Source organism: Pleurodeles waltl, chromosome 9 (assembly GCF_031143425.1).
Source record: "Pleurodeles waltl isolate 20211129_DDA chromosome 9, aPleWal1.hap1.20221129, whole genome shotgun sequence".
In the NCBI taxonomy this organism is placed as follows: domain Eukaryota; kingdom Metazoa; phylum Chordata; class Amphibia; order Caudata; family Salamandridae; genus Pleurodeles; species Pleurodeles waltl.
This window is the reverse complement of record NC_090448.1, coordinates 505,141,007-505,156,910: the sequence shown is the minus strand read 5'-3', so window position 1 is coordinate 505,156,910 and position 15,904 is coordinate 505,141,007. Positions and strand designations below refer to the sequence as shown.

Sequence of the window (15,904 nt, the reverse complement as noted above, 5' to 3'; positions counted from 1 at the left end):
GCTTGCGAAGGGACAGCAGGACTGTCCTCATCACCTCCCTCATAATGTACTGGAAGAGGAGTTTTCGAATGGGACTCCTCTGACTGAAAAATCACTCCCAGAGTCTGCGCCATTGTCCTATCCCTCAGATGCTGTCTCAGTATCTGATGTCTCAGTCTCTGATCCTATGTCAGAGCGGTCCTCTATAACCCGAGTGCAGGCAGCAGTCATCCATCAAGATGCCATCTCTGCTATTGGCTAAACTGTTGGTCTAAAACACTAGCCTACGTAGACAGTCACAAAATCGATGGTGTGTGTGAGATACGTGCAACAGTAGAGGCCACCTTACCTGCGCTTCTTCCCTCAATCAGCACGTACTTTCAAGACACTCAAAAAACACCTTGTCACATACCATTCGTCACAGTCTTTAGCACCTCCTGCGCCCAGTCCAACAATCATTATTGGTGCTCCCACTCCCTCCTCCTCGGATTCCCTCATTACCACCCAGCAAAAGTGCCCTTCATCTCTCCATAGACTTTACTAATGTACTCAGCTATTTACATAAAATACAGATGTGCTCTTTGCAGTAGGCATATAAACCTTCTGCGCTTCTTTATGGCACTAAAACTGCCACTAGACAAGTCGGACCCTTTTCCCCCCAGGGAAACCACACACATATTGACAAAAGTGATGTATATATGACAGCCAACCACCTGAAACTCAACTCAAGCAAAACCGAAATAATCCTCTTTGGCCCTCACCAAAAAAACCTGGGACCCCCCATGGTGGCCCACCACGCTAGGCCCTGCACCCACCCCCGCCAACTACGCACGCAACCTCAGCATCATCCTAGACTCCTCCCTCTCTATGACCCAACAAATCAACGCTCTTACCTCCTCATGCTTCAACAAACTCCGTATACTGAAAAACATTCAAATGGATCCCCACAGAGACCAGAAAAACTGTCACTCACGCACTCATCAGCAGCAGGCTTGATTACAGAAACGCCCTCTACGCCGGCACCGCTCTAAAACTCAAGTGCAAACTACACGCATCCAGAACTCAGCAGCACGACTCATCCTCGACCTCCGCCGACACGAACACATCTCTCCACACCTCAAATCCCTCCACTGGCTCCCCATTGACAAAAGGATCACTTTCAAGATCCTCATCCTCGCACACAAATCACTCCACAACACAGGCCCTGCCTACCTCAACGAGAGTCACCTTCCACACCCCCACACGAAACGTCCGTTCAGCTGACCTCTCTCTCGCCTCTGTCCCCCGCATCAAACACACCACCACCGGGGGCAGATCCTTCTCCTACATTGCACCCAAAACATGGAACGCACTCACAACCCACATTCGCAAGACCCAAAACCTACTTCTTTTCAGGAAGGGCCTCAAAACCTGGCTTTTTGAACAGTGAACCTCCTAGCCCCTTTCCCTCCCTCCGTCCCCCCCCCAGCGCCTTGAGACCCTCACAGGTGAGTAGCGCGCTTTATAAATCTCTTTGATACAGATCTACCTATATATATCTATAGATATATCCATGTACCTAGATATATCTATCTACATAGATATATATATATATAGATATATACATATTTTTTTTTTTAGTTGTTGTATGGTTTCCTTGGGGACCAAAATGGCCCCCAGGGAAACCCTACAACATCTAAAAAAAAAATTGCCCCCACAGGGGGTCACCCTGCCCACGGGCGACCCCCTTGTCATTTCATTTTTTTTTGGGAAAAAAAAAATTCCCCGGGGGGGGGTGATGGGGGGCGCGATCGCGCACCACCCGTCCCCCCCCCCCCAGGGGGCAGCTACCTTTTTTGTTTTTGGGGAAGAAAATTATGCCGGGGGGGGACGTTTTCCGGGGGGGGGCCGCCCCCAAAAGTGAAATCCCTGGTGTCTAGTGGGGTTTCCTGGCCCCCGATCGCAGCTGTGCTGCGATCGGGGGCCAGGAAACCGTTTCAGAAGGCCTCGTAAGAAAGGGGAGACTCTCCCCTTTCTTACGAGGCCTTTTAAAAATGTTTCCTGACCCCCCCGATCGCAGCTGTGCTGCGATCGGGGGAGCCAGGAAACCTGAAAGTGTTTCCTGGCCCCCGATCGCAGCTGTGCCAGGAAACACTTTCAGGAAGGCCTCGTAAGAAAGGGGAGACACTCCCCTTTCTTACGAGGCCTTCCCGAACGTGTAAAAGGCCGTTTTCCCCATGAAAGCAGGAAGCGGCCGCAAGGCTGCTTCCTGCTTTCATGGGGAAAACACCTTTGCGACGTCACAAAGGGGTGGGTGGGGGCGGGGGGAGACACGGTAGCTTCCGTGTCTCCCGGGGGGAAAAAAAAAAATAATAAATCCTCGGGTGCGACGCTAAAGAAATATTTAAAGAAATATATTACCACAGAGTTCAATGCACAATAGGATATTCTTCCAGCCTTTTCAATTTCAGCATGGCGAAGGTGTTAATTTAAGTGTACGAAACTAGAAGGCCTAGTAATGGTAAAAACTATTAAGCTGTTGCCATTTCTGGACATAAAAACGTTTAATCATCTACTCAAGTGCCAGACATCTTCCTGGAGGCACAAGACCAAGCTTAAATACCGGTTTGCAAATGCTGGAATGAACTGGATCCTCTGGCAAGGGATGTCTTGGGAATCTTTTCAGATTGACTCAAAACTTAAAAATGCACAGTAAGCTGTATTCTTGGCAACAATTGGGATGCTGACCAAGCCAGCAGCCGCCAGGGTTATAACTAGGCGTACAAAAGGAATTTCTTACAGTGCAGATGTGCAGTCACTTTCAAGGCAAGTGGTGGGAAGGCAGGCCTTTATACTTGTATTGTTGGCCTCGTATTACAACCCAGAGATATTTCGATGTTAAGTTTTGATGGGAATATAGGTGGAAAAGTGGTCTAGGTCCAAAAATGTGTCTGATCTCACATTTACATCATCTGTAAAATATGCGTACAAAAGTCCCCTTAAAAGCACTAACAGGTGGGCGTGGCCAAGATGGCGGCGTGAGCGGGCGCGTTGGTCCGAGCTCCACTGCCCAGGCCTCCAAGATCGCTTTGTGACCCCAGACTCGGAGGATCTGTGGTGCCCTTTTATAGCGCCTGGTGATGTGGGGCGCAGGCTGACCCGAGGGAGACCGGGACAGCCACGGCAAAGACAGGCAGAGGCGCAGAACCGCGTGGCCTGCGCCAGCGCCTGTGGCCGACAGACGCAGGGTGCGGCGGATCGGGCCGCGTGGTGGGCCCCGAGTCCGGAGGCCCGTTGGCTGGGTGCAGTGACACGGCAGAGACCCAGGAGGGTGCTGCGCTGCCGCGGTGGGGCCCGCGCCAGGGGACCGACGTGGAGCTGGGGACCGGGGCCCCTGGGGGTTGTTGTGGCTGACTCATTTGACCCAGAAGAGAGCGGAATCCCCGGATGAGAAGACGAGCGGGCCGGGGCACGTTTGGGCAGCCCTGGCTTTGGAGCGGTGTAGCCTTCGGTGACGCAGGGAGGCTGGGGCCACCAGTCGGCGGTGCGGACGGCCCGCGGTGGCCCTAACGTGAGCTAAGGCAAGCAGCGGAGTGGAGAAGGGCCACAGAGTGCCCGAGAGTGGAGAGGTCAGTGGCGGCTGCCGGGAGCATAGGGCCCGGGTGCCTGACCCCCCGGTGAATGCGTGAGGAGGCCCTGGCTGAGCTGGTTGCACGGTTGCAGTAGGAGTGCTGGAGCGATGGCGGCCTCTAAGCCCAAGCGGGATCGGACAGTAAGAGACATGTTGACCGGAGCGCGCCCAGTGCCAGGTGGGGCACCTGAGAGGCCGCCGGCTGCGAGGTCCCCGGATGCAAGGGGGGAAGATGGATGAGGACGAGGGGGCTCCTGTCACAAAGGGCTTCCTTACCTCCTTGTTCGATTCGCTCTGGAGCGATCTGCAGGAACTCCGCAGGGACATTTCTCAAGAGGTGAAGGAGCTGCGAGTGGTGGTCATATCCCTGGGTAAGCGGGTGGCTCAGGTTGAGGATGGTGAGATTTCCCGCGGTGAGGAGGTGGCAGACCTGCAACAGGAAGCGGGAGCAGCAGGATCTCCCTCAGATTGCGGTGGAGGAACTGGAGAACCGGTCCCGCAGGCATAATATCCGCATTAGAGTGGTGCCGTCTGGGGCTAAGAAGGAGGACATGACTTTGTGGTGGCGCTGTTCCGCTCGGTTCTTGGCCTAGAGGAGACCCGGGAGATTACACTAGATAGAGTCCATCGTGTGGGCCGCGCTGGTAGAACCGGGGACCGTTCCCCGGATATTCTGGCATGTGTTCACAGCTACGGGCTCAAAGAAAGTATATTGCAACGGGCACGTAATCTTCCACAGGTCCACTTTAGAGGGCACCAGCTGCAATTATTTCAGGACCTCTCGGTACGGACTTTGCAGCGGCGGCGTCAATTTAAGCCCATTACGGAGCACCTGCGAGAACACAATGTGTCCTACTCCTGGGGTCACCCGTTCCGCCTTATCTTGTGATGGGAGGATCAGCTTCGCCAAGTGAAGTCAATATCGGAGGCGAACAGGATCCTGGGTCTGGAGGGGGATGGCCAGGATCTGGGTGCGAAGGTGGGTCCGGTTGGCGGGGATGGTACGCGTTGGCGGAGAAAGGAGAGAAGGAGGAAGCAGCAACGACCTACTGCATCGGAGCAGATGTTGGAACGGCAATCGGCAGTGAGCAGTGTGGCAGCTGGGACCAGTACTTAAGCGTGGGGCAGCCAAGGACGGCTGGACACCTGTAGGTCACATTACCGCAGGCCTAATGACCGCTTGAGAGGGGCCTGGGCGGTGGAGGTCGCTGGACCTTGTTGACGAACTTGTGGGGTTCTACGGCCCAGCTGAGACTTTTTCCTCTTTGGAGATGAGTGTGAGAGGACGTTTTTGTTGTGAGCACCTGTTGTGCGCAATGGTTGTTCGTTGGTGTGCTTCCCTGGGAGTCAGGTCATTGGGTGGCTTAGCGGTTTGGCCCTGCGGTCCGGAGCAGCTGCGATGCTGTTCTGGGTCTTGGTCTTTCCGCGGGGCTCCCCCCCCCTCCTGAGCGATTGTCCCCTTGTGATGCATGGCAGTTAAGTGTCTCAACTTGAATGTCCGCAGGCTTAACAGCCCGAGTAAGCGGCTGGCGATCCTGTCAGGTCTCGAGAAGTCTGGGAGTCATATTTGTTTGTTACAGGAGACACACTTATTGCATAAAGGCACATTTTGCATGTGTTCAAAGTGGTTCCCTAGACAATTCTGGTCTTCCGCAACTACGAAACACCCGGGGGTGGCAATACTCCTATTGAGGGCCTTCTCGAGGAAAGTAGTGGGGAAAGTACATGAGGTGCAAGGCAGGTTTTTGGCTATTAGAATAAGAGTTGGGGCTTTCTCTTTTACTATTGCTTCCCTGTACGCTCCTAATGCCCAGCAGGAAACCTTTCTGAGGCAGGCTGTTTCCCCCATGCTTAACTCGCCAGACAGCGCCATTCTGGTGGGAAGAGATTTTAACTTGGTGATGGATAATGAGCTCGATCGTTCGGGACACCGCTTTGGGCAGACTGGGCCGTTGTCGGCGGCGGGGCGCCAGTGGCTGGCTGAATGTGGTTTGGAGGATGTATGCAGGAAGGCGCATCCTACGCTTCAGGATTATTCCTTTTATTCAGCGGAGACCAAGACGTATGCACAGCTCAACCTTTTTCTGGCCTCGTAGGAGTTCATTTCCCGGGTTAGGGAGACCACAATTGAGCCTCGAGCTTTGACTGACCATGCTCCTATTACTGTAGAAGTTACCATGGATGTAGGCCGGGTGGGTTCTTCGGGCTGGCGCTTTAGGTATTCCTTGCTCCAGAATGGGGCATTGGTGGAGTCGCTCCGGCGTGCGATCATGGACTACCTTAGTTTTAATGACGATGGGAGCACCTGTTTGGAGACTGTGTGGGAGGCTCTGAAGGCGGTGGTGAGGGGCGAGGTGATGGCGCTGTCCGCTAGAGATAATAAGGCAAGGAGAGAGATAAGAGAAGAGCTGGAGCAGAAGGTGGCAGTACTGGAGCGCTCCCGTAAATCCACTGGCGCACCTAGAATCTGCCGGGAATTGGAGAAGGTGAGGCAACAGCTGAAACGGCTAGACTGGGACAGGGCGGAGTATTCGGTAGTGCGGCTCAAGCATAAATATTACATTGGGAGCAATAGGTGTGGGAAGCTTCTAGCGCACCGGTTGCGAGCACAGCGCGTGGAGTAGACGATAAAAGTGGTCTGTCCCCCTTTGGGAAGGGAGGCGCACACGAGTGATCAGATTGCAGAAGCGTGCCCGCCACCGCCTGATCCATGCAGAGTTTTATAAGGGGTTATACGCGGCCGATGAGCGGGACAGTGTGGCTCTGGACTCTTTTCTGGAGGGCATAGCAATCATTCCTCTTGGCGAGAGCGAGGCATCCTTCCTGGACCAACCGATAAGGTTGGAAGAGGTCATATCAGCGATTTCACGCCTAAAGGTGGGGAAGTCCCCTGGCCCTGATGGTTTCACTGCACTTTTCTATAAGACCTTTTCTGTGGAAATCGCGCCACTTTTGGTGCGGCTCTTCAACTCCTTTCGGACATTGGGGGCCCTAGCGCCTAGTATGTTGGACGGGACCATTGTGGTTATCCATAAGCTGGGGAAGGACCCAGAGGAGTGCACCTTATATAGGCCGATCTCGCTCCTGAATATAGACGATAAGCTACTCACTGGAATTCTCGCCCATCGACTTAATCTTTACATGCCGGATCTTGTTGATCCGGATCAGTCAGGTTTTATACCACACCAACAATGTGGTGATAATACAAAGCGGCTCCTGCATCTGTTAGACAAAATAGATCGATCCCGCAGGTAGGCCCTTTTCCTCTCTATCGACGCGGAGAAGGCGTTTGATAGGGTTCACTGGCTGTATCTTTTCCGGGTACTGGAGTGCTACGGGCTAGGCCCCGGTTTTAGGTCTTGGATCCGATGTATTTACCGGTCTCCTAGGGCTGCGGTCCGGGTTAATGGCATGCTTTCTTTGCCATTTCCTATCAGGCGAGGGACTCGACAGGGATGCCCGCTCCCTCCCCTCTTGTTTGCGCTATATATGGAACCGCTGGCGCAGCATTTGCGGGACAGCCCCTTGGTCTCTGGTGTGAAGTTCGGCGGTGACCACCATCTCATTACCTTGTATGCAGATGTTGTGATCCTTACCCTGGCGGAGCCCACGACTTCGCTGCCTGCGTTGATGGGAATAATTGCTGTGTTTGGCCAGGTTTCTGGTTTCCGGGTGAATATGCAGAAGTCCCAAGTCCTTGGTCTGTCGGTAAGCTCGGAGCATGAGGAAGACCTGAGAGCTAGATACCCCTTTCTTTGGTCGTCTTCACGGATTTCCTACCTAGGGGTCGAATTGGCGCCTACGGCTACAAAGACGGCAAGCTTGAATTACACTAAGTTCGTTTGTGAAATGCAGCAAGACCTGGAGTCCTGGGGGATACAAACTGTCCTGGCTGGGTAGGGTGGCGGTGGTGAAAATGACAGTCTTGCCGCGTATACTTTATGTGTTCCAGGCACTACCTCTGACTCCACCGCCTCGGACGATAGCAACTCTTCAATCGGCGGTTTTGAAATTTGTCTGGGGCGGTCGGCCAACGCGTCTCCCGCGACAGGCTTTATATCGCTCTAAGGGGGCAGGGGGCTGGCGATTCCCTGCCTTTTGCGATATTTTCAAGCGACGCAGCTGCGTTTTCTTTTAGAATGGAGTCGTCCACTTACTGAGAAACATTGGTGCTTTATGGATCAGGCGGTGGCGGGCTCTCATATATGGAAGGAGCCCTGGCTCTGGCATCGGAACAGGGCTGGGGGACTCTACTCTTCCCCGATTACGGGAGCAACGTTACGTATTTGGGACGCAGTGGCTTGTCGATCGGGGCTTACGTCGTTTCCGTCTCCGATGACCCCCATAGGCGCGAATCCTGATTTTGAGCCCGGGCTCCGTGTAGAAAGCTTGAGACGGTGGTACGAAGGGGGCTGCAAGAGGGTGGGGTGCCTCTTTGATGAGCAGGGAGTGATGTCCTTTGATCAGATGAGGGAGGCATATGGCTTGACAGAGGCAGATAGGCTGATGTACTACCAGATTCGGCACTGGGCCCTGTTGCCGGCTAACAGAGCATTGATAGATAGGCCTCTTACGCCGTTTGAGAAATGGCTGTTGATGAAGAAGGATGATAAACGAGTAATTTCAGAACTTTATCGGCTTCTGCGAGGGGAGTCCGCGTAAGTCCAAGGGGCAGTTGAGATGGGAGAGGGAGCTGGAGAGGGAACTGTCGGATGAGGAGTGGGACAGTATATTTTACAGAATACAGCGTACGGCCTATAATGCAGCAGGGAAAGAGACAGCATATAAGGTGGCCTCCTACTGGTTTTATACCCCAGCAAGGATACACGCTTGGGACCCCAGCAAGACTAGCCTCTGTTGGAGAGGGTGTGGTGGCACCGGTATACTTGTGCATTTACTCTGGCATTGCCCCAAGCTCCAGCGATACTGGGAAAGCATTATAAATGATATTGATACAGCGTTCCATACGAAGATCCCTAGATTTCCATATTATATCCTGCTGGGTTTGCCCAACACCCTCACCTTTCCCCTGAGATCACTATGGGGGCGGCAGATGGCCCTGGCCCTCAATGCGGCACTGCAACTGCTTCTTGCTTCGTGGGGTACAGATAGGGTACCGACATACGTGTCCTGGCTTCAGAAGCTGTGGTTTCTCCTGGCAATGAAATAGCTCACTTTGACTTCTCAGCAACGGGTGGGTGATTTGGGCACACAGTGGAGGCCAATATTCCAGATTTTATCCACTGAATTTACAGAGTTGACATGCCCGGCTTATCTGAGAGTCCTGGGGCTGACTTGAACTTTGGCCAGGTTGCCTGTTTGGGGGGACCTTCGAGGGGACTGGGGCTATGTGTGAGGGATGGGACGGGGGAGTGGAGAGACGAGAGACTGGCGCGGACTCTTGAAGGGAAGCATTGTTGGTGTGTTATTAGTTATATGTATGCTTGGTTTACTATATATGGAGCTCGCAGCTTAAAGGATTTTAGGGTGTTAGCCACCTGCTCATTGGACCGCAACGAGGAGGCTGATGGCGAGGTCCCTTTGGGCATAGATCAGGGATTCAATGGAGGGACTCGTATATGCCGCTCTGGAACTTCTCTGCCGCGGTGGTGCATCCTATATGTCATGCTGCGATGTTCTGTACCTTATATGTTTATATGTTTAAATCAATAAACAGATTTGATCCATAATAGCACTAACAGGAACTGTATCAGTTCGTACAATATAGATTTGATGCTCCCACTACACAAATAAAGGTTATTACTATTTTAAAAGCATTTGTAAAGGTGCATCCATGTAAAGGTTTTTGCCAAAACCAAACATACATCCCCTTCCGCAGTCTCCCAGCTAAAATAATTTGTGGGGCATTCAGGGAAACCACATCTGGCAGAAGGCTTCACTACTGATGGGATCAGACAGACATCAAGAGAAAATACATATACTTGACTATCACAATGGATTACTAATTGATTTTTTTTTCAAGGGAATAATCTATCCAAATGCCTCACAGTGACTAATTACTCAAGGTTTTATAAGAGGCGTCGACAGAAATGGTTGAATACAGACTGTGGGAATAGTCACAGTACACTCTCAACTGTTCCGTAGTAGGTTTGTGAATAGGCCTGACAAACAATGATTAGTTTTCCAATTTAATTACCCATGCCTACTTTTGAGATAGGGAATGGAACAGCCAACTTCTGAGACAGGGAGTGGAACAGCAGTGCTTGTTCTGGACTATTTTACTGATATGGGATGTCCGGTTCCTAATTCTGTGCTTAGGTTCGACTACATTCAGGTTTTTGATACAAAGAGCAATAGCTCTAGATGCTGCTCCTTTGGTAAAGACCTTCTGTCATCTGGCTAAACTGACTTGAGGAGTAGGCAGCACCCACAAATTACCAGTCAGTTCAGCACTCCAGGTAAAGTCACCAAAGTACCTGGAGGTCTCAATTGTGTCCATTTCTTATCCTAAGGAATGTAACCAAGCTGTATTGAAAGCACACCACAATGTAAAATGAATTTTTGGAAGTTCTAGTGCTTAGGTAAAGAATCTCCAGTTACCAAAGAGTACTTTGTTTTTTCCCCTCTCTTTTATACATTTTTAAATGATTCACTCTGGCAGGTAGACAAGACTAAGATGATCTTGTATCAAAATAGGTACCAGTTTAGACAATGCTTCACCCCTAACTGCTTTTTATCCCTTTTTTGGATACAAGCGGTTAGTCAGTTTGGTTTTCCGATCTACTTGTACTGCTGCTCATGAAAGATGACACAAAACTCCAAGAAGAGTGGGATAGACTGCTTAGGTTGAAAACTGAAATTTTGGTATTTTTGTTTTAAACAAACATCATCACTTCAGCATGCCATCAACATACCTGTAAATGTGGCCATGATGCCTCAAGAGTAGGTTCATCTTCTTCTGGGTCAAATTCATTGCTGTCGCTGGGCGGGAGGGTTCTGAATATATTGCACGATACCTACAAAACATATAAAAACAAATTAACAGGACAACATACATTTTGAAAATGCTGTGAATAATGCAAAAAGTAAAGTCTATGTAGAATATATTTATTTATGTTCTTAAAACAATTTAATGTATCTCTTCCTTATTGGAGATGGACAATTTTAGAATTGTTTACTCAATACTTGGAAGTCTGAAAAAGGTCAACATTTTTTCATTTTGCAGCGCATTCCAAAAAAAGGGGTAAAGAAGCAACTATGTAAAAATATAAATGTTGTAATTATTCAAGGCAATACCACATTATCAGAGTGTGTCGGAAATTAACATAGCATTAGATTAAAAACATTTGTTAAACAGCAGCTACATAGGAGGTGCTGAGGGTCTGCGGTGTCTTTAACTCTGGTCCCCTCCATCAACGTCATGGCACAGTACATATTCAAAGATACAACAAACATTTTAAAGAGAAGACTTCTTCATAAAAGTTAACTTGCACAAACATCAAACTCCTAGATGCAACACACTCTATCCCTCTAATTAAATAAGATTTGAGGGAGCCAAGCAAAGAAGAGTGAAGTGTTAGCTACAGCTAAAAACAGTTATGGTGGTGAAGGTTAGGAGGGTGGGAGGGGTTAGGGGGCTTTAGCTTGTCTTTTCTTGTAGATTAAAGGGCACTTTTGCACTTCTCCTCGTCAGTCTCATCAAATTTGGTGGCCTTTGAGTGTCTCCAATTTCTTATGAGGCCCTTTTATTAAGGTTGAAAGGTGGAATTGAATGCAAATAGTACGTGGACATTTCAAGTCACAGAAGTGTCCAGGCTGGGACATGGGAATGGTTAGATTACTGTTCCCAACAACAACATGAGGTGTGAGGAGTTGTGCAAAAGAGAACTGCACCTCATGCTGGGGAAATGAAGAGCTCGGCTGCAAGGACCTAGTGTCAAGCTGTTTTCTTGCCAGGCAACCAGATAAAAGGCTAGAGCTGTACCAGCTGAAAGTGTGCTGGGACCAGTGTTCTTTCCCTAAACTGTACCTTTGCTTCCACAATTGGCACAGCCCTGGCACTCATGTAAGTCCCTTGTAACTGGTACCCCTGGTACCAAGGGCCCTGATGCCAGGGAAGGTCTCTAAGGGCTGCAGCATGTCTTTTGCCACCCTGGGGACCCCTCACTCAGCAAATGCACACTGCCTCACAGCTTGTGTATGCTGGTGGGGAGAAAATGACTAAGTCGACATGGCACGCCCCTCAGAGTGCCATGCCAACCTCACACTGCCTGTGGCATAGGTAAGTCACCCCTCTAGCAGGCCTTACAGCCCTAAGGCAGGGTGCACTATACCACAGGTGAGGGCATATGTGCATGTGCACTATGCCCCTACAGTGTCTAAGCAAAACCTTAGACATTATAAGTGCAGGGCAGCCATAAGAGTCCATGGTCTGGGAGTTTGTCAAACACGAACTCCACAGTTCCATAATGGCTACACTGAAAACTGGGAAGTTTAGTATCAAACTTTTCAGCACAAAAAATGCACACTGATGCCAGTGTGCAATTTATTTTAACATACACCCAGAGGGCATCTTAGAGATGCCCCCTGGATACCAATCCGACTTCTAGTGTAGGCTGACCAGTTTCTGCCAGCCTGCCACACACCAGACATGTTGCTGGCCACATGGGGAAAGTGCCTTTGTCACTCTGTGGCCGGGAACAAAGCCTGTACTGGGTGGAGGTGCTTCTCACCTCCCCCTGCAGGAACTGTAACACCTGGCAGTGAGTCTCAAAGGCTCACCCCTTTTGTTACAGAACCCCAGGGCATCCCAGCTAGTGGAGATGCCTGCCCCTCCGGCCACTGCCCCCCTTTTTGGCGGCAAGGCTGGAGGAGATAATGAGAAAAACAAGGAGGAGTCACCCACCAGTCAGGACAGCCCCTAAGGTGTCCTGAGCTAAGGTGACCCCTGCCTTTAGAAATGCTCCATCTTGAGTTTGGAGGATCCCCCCCAATAGGATTAGGGATGTGCCCCCCTGCCCACAGGGAAGAGGCACAAGGAGGGTGTAGCCACCCTCCAGGACAGTAGCCATTGGCTACTGCCCTCCCAGATCTAAACACACCCCTAAATCTAGTATTTATACAAGCCTGCAGAGAAGATGGAAGACGACAACTGCTTTGGCCCCAGCCCTACCGGCATGTCTCCGGATTCGAAAACCTGCAACCAGCGACGCATCTGACAGGGACCAGTGACCTCTGAAGCCTCAGAGGACTGCCCTGGACTAAAGGCCCAAGAAACTCCCGTGAGCAGTGGCTCTGCTCAACAACAGCAACTTCTTTGCAACAAAGAAGCAACTTAAAAGACTTCACGTTTCTCGCCGGAAGCTTGAGACTTCACAATCTGCACCTGACACCCCCGGCTCGAGATCCAGAGAGCAAACACCACAAGGAAGACTCCCTGGCGACTGCGAGCTAGTGAGTAGCCTGAGACGACCACCCTGAGCCCCCACAGCGATGCCTGCAGAGAGAATCCAGATGCTCCCCCTGACCACGACTGCCTGTAACAAGGGACCGGACGCCTGGAACCAGCACTGCACCTGCAGCCCCCAGGACCTGAAGGAACCTAACCTCAGTGCAGGAGTGACCCCCAGGCGACCCTCTGCCTAGCCCAGTCGGTGGCTGTCCCGAAAAGCCCCCCCATGTGCCTGCCTGCACCTCTAGAGTGACCCCCGGGTCCCTCCATTGCTTCTTATCTGAAACCCGATGCCTGTTTTGCACACTGCACCCGGCCGCCTCTGTGCCGCTGAGGGTGTGTTTTGTGTGCCTCCTTGTGCCCCCCGTGCTCTACAAAACCCCCCAGGTCAGCCCCCCGAGGACGCGGGAACTTACCTGCTGGCAGACTGGAACCGGAGCACCCCTGTTCTCCATAAGCACCTGTGTGTTTTGGGCACCTCTTTGACCTCTGCACCTGACCGGCCCTGAGCTGCTGGTGTGGTAACTTTGGGGTTGCCTGGAACCCCCAACGGTGGGCTGCCTATGCCCAGGAACTGAGACTTGTAAGTCTCTTACTTACCTCACAATCTAACCTTTACTTACCTCCCCAGGAACTGTTGATTTTTGCAGTGTCCACTTTTAAAATAGCTTATTGCCATTTTAACAAAGACTGTATATGATATTGCTTTTATTCAAAGTTCCTAACTTACCTGTGTGAAGTACCTTGCATTTTATGTGTTTACTTCAAATCTTGAACCTGTGGTTCTTAAAATAAACTAAGAAAATGTATTTTTCTATATAAAAACCTATTGGCCTGGAGTAAGTCTTTGAGTGTGTGTTCCTCATTTATTGCCTGTGTGTGTACAACAAATGCTTAACACTACCCTCTGATAAGACTACTGCTCGACCACACTACCACAAAATAGAGCATTAGAATTATCTAGTTTTGCCACTATCCTACCTCTAAGGGGAACCCTTGGACTCTGTGCACACTATTTCTTAATTTGAAATAGTATATACAGAGCCAACTTCCTACAAGCAGTCACTTTGATTTTTTACTACTGGATCTTTCTGAACCATCTCAATTTTAATGCACTTGCCATGCACCTCCACCACAAACCATTTCAGCACAGTTCCCAGGTAAAATTGTAGGATGGCATATGCTTAAAGAAGGGATAGTGATGCAGGAGTTGTGAAAAGGGAAAGACAGGACTAACAGCATCAGAATTACCATGAAAGTTATTTTCTATTTCCCCTCTCCTCCATTTGGTTGAGAACTAGATTTGACATTCCTAAAAATGCTAGACTGAGGGACAGCATAAGAAGGAAGGCTTTGAAGAAACAGATTGTGAAGACTTTTTGGGGGAAAATCATCATGCAGAAAGGTGCATTTAGAGAGTACTGTTTAGAGAAGACATGAAGATCAGCGGTCAAATTTCAACAATGGGTATGTGTAAAAAAATAAATAAAAAAAAAACACAGGGGTGCCACCGTAACTGTGGTTTAATGAACATGAAGTCTCAGGAGGAGATCTAATTCCTCTTCTATACAGGTTTGTAATTGACCCGTAATACCCAGTTTATCAAGGATTAATACTCACTCTATAAGTAAAGCATTTCTGAATCTTCCAAATAAATCCAGAGCTTTCTCCTGAACCTATTTAGACTACAGTTCATACACTCAGCAATTACTGCTTCCTATAGTTTGATTCTTGATTAAAGTAATTTATAAGGACATCAATGTGCTTTGAAATTTGGTTTCATTTCCTGCATAATTCTTCCATTACATGTTGTTTTTTTCATACAGCCTTCAATGGAAATTTACATACATAGATATTTAAGCTGACAGGTGTTGCATTCCTTCAGCACTTCAGACATGGGGCTTTGTTAAGAAGAAATTACATAAACATTATGAGAACAGTGAATAAATTCATAAAACACACAAAGTACATAAAAAGTGTAAATACTCACCACATACTTTTTTCACTTTGTTCCCAGGAGTGAGTCCTTGAAAGCTTGGAATGTAACTGATAAGGCGAAGAGACCACAAATTGTTCTTCCCCGAACACTACTTTATTTAGGAACTCATGATTTCTGCTTGGGCTCAACAGTGAACGACTGAAACACTGGGGGGGATAAGTCTGATGCTGGGAAACCATTTCCATGAAGGGACTATTACGTGATTTGAGCAGGTTAAGCAAGACTTCAGTTTGAGTGAGGACAAGGGATTCCATAATTTTCAACTGCACCTCTGGCTCTGCTTCACAACGTTAGGGATGGCGCACAGAGTTAGTTCACACCCTCTGAAAAACATTTATACATTGCGGACTACGATAAACAAATGACATCCCAGCTACATCAGCTCTTACAGTCTGCGAAATATGGAACTTGACTTGGGGTGGGCATTCTGTGTCTGTAGAGTAGGGGGGGGGGTCATAAGTGTGGGTGGATTGGGAATAAATGGTAAAAATCTCTTCAGGTGGCTTTATACTCCGACCAGACTAAATTCATTCAATAAGAGGTGGTTTGATTCCTGCTGAAGGGAATGCAGGGAAAGGGGTACCCTATTACACTGTTATAATGGATACTATGATTAAAATAACCAACATTAAGGTTCCAGCCCAAGAACACAGTACCTCACTAGGCTGGATAGCAGAGGTCAAATCAGGAGTTTTAAAGTGATGTTTCTGCTCCAGCAGACGGCCAACAGACCATGCTGGGAAGGTAGGGAAAAGGAAAGCTCCCAGTGGTACTGGCCTAGTGCTATAGTCTCTGGCACTTGATATGGATGGACAACATGGTGGATAAATTACAGGAACAGGGCAGGACTTTGCAAACAAGTTGCTGCACTGTTTAACTTTTTTGCACATCACTCACTTACCTA

The 15,904-nt window shown here is 49.5% G+C and overlaps 1 protein-coding gene across 6 annotated transcripts in view; it reads right to left on the bottom strand.

Moving 5' to 3' along the window:
* The window catches only part of PPP2R5E (protein phosphatase 2 regulatory subunit B'epsilon), a 350,454-nt gene that overhangs the window by 200,424 nt on the left and 134,126 nt on the right, over window positions 1-15,904 (bottom strand). For all 6 annotated transcript variants that reach the window (XM_069207367.1, XM_069207369.1, XM_069207365.1 and 3 more), the window contains exon 4: window positions 10,465-10,566. In XM_069207367.1, coding sequence (XP_069063468.1) covers window positions 10,465-10,566 — 102 coding nt within the window. The remainder of the gene's footprint in view (window positions 1-10,464; window positions 10,567-15,904) is intronic.